Source organism: Micropterus dolomieu, linkage group LG08, assembly GCF_021292245.1.
Source record: "Micropterus dolomieu isolate WLL.071019.BEF.003 ecotype Adirondacks linkage group LG08, ASM2129224v1, whole genome shotgun sequence".
Classification (NCBI taxonomy): domain Eukaryota; kingdom Metazoa; phylum Chordata; class Actinopteri; order Centrarchiformes; family Centrarchidae; genus Micropterus; species Micropterus dolomieu.
In genome coordinates, this window is record NC_060157.1 from 9191241 (window position 1) to 9196580 (window position 5340).

At 39.5% G+C, this 5340-nt stretch overlaps 1 protein-coding gene across 1 annotated transcript in view; it reads left to right on the forward strand.

The window, feature by feature from the left end:
* Window positions 1-5340, forward strand: part of rap1gapa (RAP1 GTPase activating protein a) — a 50373-nt gene that overhangs the window by 30484 nt on the left and 14549 nt on the right. Inside the window, exons 7-12 of the mRNA XM_046055337.1 lie at window positions 647-838; window positions 2915-3018; window positions 3497-3575; window positions 3664-3717; window positions 4005-4088; window positions 5044-5144. Of these exons, the coding sequence (XP_045911293.1) occupies window positions 647-838; window positions 2915-3018; window positions 3497-3575; window positions 3664-3717; window positions 4005-4088; window positions 5044-5144 (614 nt within the window). The remainder of the gene's footprint in view (window positions 1-646; window positions 839-2914; window positions 3019-3496; window positions 3576-3663; window positions 3718-4004; window positions 4089-5043; window positions 5145-5340) is intronic.

Below are 5340 nucleotides of genomic sequence, written 5' to 3' on the forward strand. Positions count from 1 at the left end.
CTCTCCATGTAGAGACAGTATTATTCACATGATGCGGTCATTGTCTCACAACTTCTTCACCATATCTTGCTCTGCCAGACAGGCTGATTACTTCAGCTCACGGACAGTAGCACAGTATTATGCATATTGCAATGCTCTCAAGGCTTGCCATCATTTTTATACTGACAGAGCTAGCGAGGATTCAAAATCAAATATTCTCAGATGCTATGCTCTGCAGATGGAACAGGAAATGCTGATAATGTAATACAGTGTTTTAAACCATCAGTGTGCCAAATAATGGCAATAATTACTGCTATAAACTTACTGATCAAGCATGCATTGATTCCTTTGTAGCTGCCAAACTGATTTTCATTGCATTACAGTTATGCAATAACACTGTAACAGTGTCATTTGGGATTATAGAGTGTGTTTCTTTTTATTCTTTGATGAAGAAACAAAGCTTTTTTCTCTATTTTTTCAGACTGAGGAGGACTATATTCCATACCCAAGTGTCCATGAGGTAGAATGATAATGTGCTGCAGTAGTACTTTTCACAATCAGTGCTTGTGTATCACTGAGAAATCAATTAAATTAAATTCTTCTGAAAGTACTTTCACAGCTACACCGTTCCATTCTTCAACCCTTGTTATTTTCAATTTCTGGACAGGTTTTGGGTAGAAAAAGCCCCTTTCCTCTCATCCTCCTGCCGCAGTTTGGGGGTTATTGGATTGAAGGGACTAACTATGAGCTGAGTGACACAGTGGACACAAAACAGCTGCAGCCTCTGTCCCCGAACACCCGCACCAAGCTGGAATGTAACACAACAGCTACAATCTACCGGAAACACTTCCTGGGCAAGGTTAGCCACTTTGTCATACTTGATCTTTTTACTGTCATCTTGAAAAAGCAAACAATAAACTGAAAAAACAATATTTGAGACAATGTAACCAAGCTCTAAGATGACATTTTATGAAAACACAATCAAAAAAAAAACACAGGCATAGGGACATAAAATATAAAATTAACAGACAAACAAGGTGTGATGCCAAATATCCAATACACATTTATTTCTTAACACATACTAATCTATTTAACAAGTTCAGGCACATGTTTGTTTTTCATAGTTGATCAGTTTCCGACATATTTTTAGGCACTTGTAATTCCCCCTTAACTGAAATGTTATTTGCTACATGGATTGAATTTTCCCAGTTACTTCTTTCCACTCGTGGATGCATGGGCATGATTTCTGAAACCATAATGTATTTATAAGTTTCAAAGCAGAAATAAAAATCATATAAAACATGATTATCAGTTAGGGCTGTCGGGGTGAAGTAATTTCCACCACGGCAATATGTTAAGACTCAGCGGTATTATCGCATCTTTCATCAATGAAGTAATTTGGTGCCATATAGCATAGTAAGAGTGTCTGACACCTCGCTGCACAGCGAGCCGCTAACAGCAGCTTTATGGTCGGAGCAAGCTAGCTACTGGGTGCAAGTCAACAACATTGCCAAGCAAAATCCTTTTTGTATTTTTACCGTGTCTTTTTCACACGTAGCTATATCATTCTCTTAAGGGCATGTATATCAAGTCAATTTATATACGCAGCAACGCGCACACACACGCGCGCCACGGTAGGAGCCGAATGGCTGTCCGCAACTAACCACTGCGCTGTGGTAACATTATAACCAAATTTCAACATAAAGCAACATGAAAAACAGCTTCAGGCATCCGACACACAACGCTGGTTAGTAAGTGAGCTTCAAATGAGGCTTACCGTTCAGTTTCTCTCGACTGTCCCTCAGGATTACAACGTTAGTCCAACATTGCCGAGCCTGCTAGCCACATTAGCCACGCAATATGCTAACGCCAAGTTAACTAACCTTTAAAATAAACAGTAAAACGACACAATACATGGCAACACTTACAGCTTCAGAGTTTGAAGTCGGGTCACGTACAGCCCATGGCGATCCATCCTTGAACCCTTACAGAGCTCGTTACGGTTGTGGAACTTATGAAGCACTCATGTATTAATTTAACAAGCCCTGAAGTCCACAGTATGAACATTGCGGTTGTTGCGGTGCTTGGCATCCTCCGCGGTAGGCTTGACCAATAGCGCGGTATTTCAATTTTGCGGTTATCGCGACAGCCCTATAATATCACTCTTACACTGAATTTTTTTTTTTTACCATTCTTTGAAAGTAATATAAATTCTACGTCCAAAACAAGCAGCTTTCTAATATATTTTTTTTCAATTTCTGTGATTGTGTGTTGTATGTGTTGTTCTACAAATCACCCTACTTGTTGATTAGTTAACCCTATTCCTATAACGCCTTCCCGTCTTAGCTAAGCTTGTATATCTTCATCTTGTCCTTGCTTTTAATTAGAATTTTTACATTCCTGTAGGTTGTTCATAATTTTTTCCCATGTGAAATCTTTATGGTTGAGGTCATGCAATTAAAAATAATGACAGGGACCTGATATGTTTATTTAGAAATAAAGTCAGCTCTACCCTTTTTTTTCATAAAGTGTGTTCTGAAAGTGGTGTTACTGAAGTCCCATGAAGGCCCTTATTATAACAGCTTCCTTCCTCCTAAAGTGAGCCTTATTACTCTCAGAATATTTCACAATCACTTTCACCTCTTGCTCATTGTAGTAATGAAATGAATAAGCAATAAGCAAAACCTAGGAGTAAAACACTTAAAGCGACCAGTCTCTCTGTTTGGCACCTCATACACTGTTGCTAATGAAGATGCATTAGGCTTTGCCACCTGTTCTTACACACGCATAATATGAACAAATTCGATCTCTCTGTTGAAAAAGAGCAACAGAATAAGAAAATGTACTCCGATTGGAAAGATATGGGTAATGACTGGAGCGCATGCACATGTTTATGACAGATACTAATGGCCGTATCCTTGCACTGTGCCCTCAGGAACACTTTAATTACTATTCAGTGGACAGTGCCCTTGGACATCTGGTGTTCTCTCTAAAGTACGACGTGATTGGTGACCAGGAACATCTCCGTCTAATGCTCAGGTAATGCTTATTATGTATACACAATAAATGAAATATCACTTCATTAACAGAGAAAAACGAATCTTTAAATATGTGTTCTGCATGTCAGTGTGGAGCAGGGGTAAATTAATGTGTAGGCTTAAACAAAATGTCACCACAGTCATGATCAACAGGAAATTAATGCAGAATAATGCACTTTTTTCTGTTCCTAAAATGCCCAGTACTGACCGGATAAATCCTCCCAACATTGGTGTTATTGTAAGAGTCATAAAGCTGGAGAGAGTGTCAACAGCACTGTCATTTCTACAGCAGAGTAACAGATGGACTATTTAGGCCAGTGAGTGGGTGGGGAGGGAGGAAGAGAAGGCAAAGAGAGGCGAGGGTGGGGAAGTTTGATGATGATCCAAACCGGATCATCTCTTTCCCTTCTGATAGGTCCTGAGAAATGTTGTATCACATTATATGGCTTGAAACGCTGATTGTTTTATGTCTTCAACAGGAACAAACTGAAAACCTATCATGATGTCATCCCCATTTCCTGTTTGACAGAGTTTCCCAATGTGGTCCAAATGGCCAAGGTAAGGTGTTTTTTATTATGCAGAGATTGATCTGTTGTGACAGTGTAACCGAAGTCTAAAAAAAATGTCTCTCTTGTGTTAATCCAAGCTTGTCTGTGAAGAGGTCAACGTGGACCGTTTTTTCCCCGCCCTTTATCCAAAAGTAAGATCTGGTTTGCCTTGCACAAACATCTGATGGTTTGAAGGATGGGGTTGCAATTTCTGTTTATCAAAGTCTTTCTTAAAACAAAAGTCAGGTGCCCATAGGGAATACTAACCAAGGAAACAAAAACAGAGAATTTCATACACTTCTTTTTGCACCAAATGAATATCGGGCACAGCAAGCAAAACTTGGTTCATGTGGGCACCAGATTTCTGTTTTCAGATAGACTTGAAAAACTGTAAACCTTTCCTTTAGCGGTCCTTGTCATATCTATTTTTTTTTCACAGGCTTCAAGACTTATTGTCACCTTCGATGAACATGTGCTAAGCAACAATTTCAAGTTTGGGGTAATTTATCAAAAGTTTGGACAGGTGAGCTATAAACCCGGGATGTAAATTACAAGGATAAAGGCTTTTTATTTTTTGTCAGAGATAGCTCTGTAGAAGTGCATGCATCCTTCATATTCATTGTATTCAGTCACATGAACAATGACAGTGTGCTATACATTGTCATTTCGGATTACCTCAAGGAAGCTGATTATCCGCCCCAGTTTTAATTATGTCTTTCAGTCCAGCCTGGCACTGTGACTGTCTCCAACAATCTCTCTCAATCACAGCCCTCTTGTTTACTATGTGGGGGAGCAGAAGAGCTATTTAATCCTTTGCTAAGAGCACCTTCGAATGGAGACCTCAGTGTGTAGAAACCTGCACTGGTGATCTCTTAAAGCCTGCAGAAGTTTCAGTGCATTGTTAAATACATTTTAAATGAGCCAAGGATCAACTCAAGAAGGCAGCGAGAGCACCTCTGCTCATCCTTCAGGACGGGTGCTAAGTAGAGAAAAGCATGATGGTTAAGTAGCATATTGTAAAAGGGATACAAAACAGAAATACCCACTAAGCAATAGAAGCTTTTTGTCGGGTGTTTTTTCTATGTGTTTGTGTTGAGGTGGGCTTTTGTGTTCACATCACTGCACCACTTGCTGACAATAGATAATCAACAGTCCATCACAGCTGATCATTATAGCACAAGCCCATATCTAAACCTTCTATTATACCTATTGTTGTAATTGATTGATGCCACCTCTGTCAAACACACTGATATGCTTCACATTTACACTTTTATCCAAAATTTGAGGAACAACATACAAGCACTTCACTTTCCTGCATGCAGTTATTGACCTTAATGACCTGTTGCAGTAAAAACACACCATACATAAAATACTCAGCAGCCATTGCTGGCACTCTTGTATGCAAATATTGCCTCTGGTGATCACTTTTGATTTTGCTTTGCAAGCCTTGATTTTTCTGAGTCTTTTTTCCCCCACAGACTTCAGAGGAAGAGCTGTTTTGCAACACTAAAGAGAGCCCTGCCTTTGTAGAATTCCTGGAGTTTCTAGGTGAAAAAGTTGAGCTACACAACTTTAAAGGGTGAGGATCTAAGTGTGGTTTGAAGGCAGTAAATATGCTCTACCATACATTTCATAACATGATGCTAACTGCAATTAACATTATGGTTATGAATGATAGTTATGCTACTGCAGTGATGGTGGAGAATATCTTGTTAGACATGGTTCTGTGTGCTTGCAGTTTCCGTGGAGGGTTAGACGTGACTCACGGGCAGACT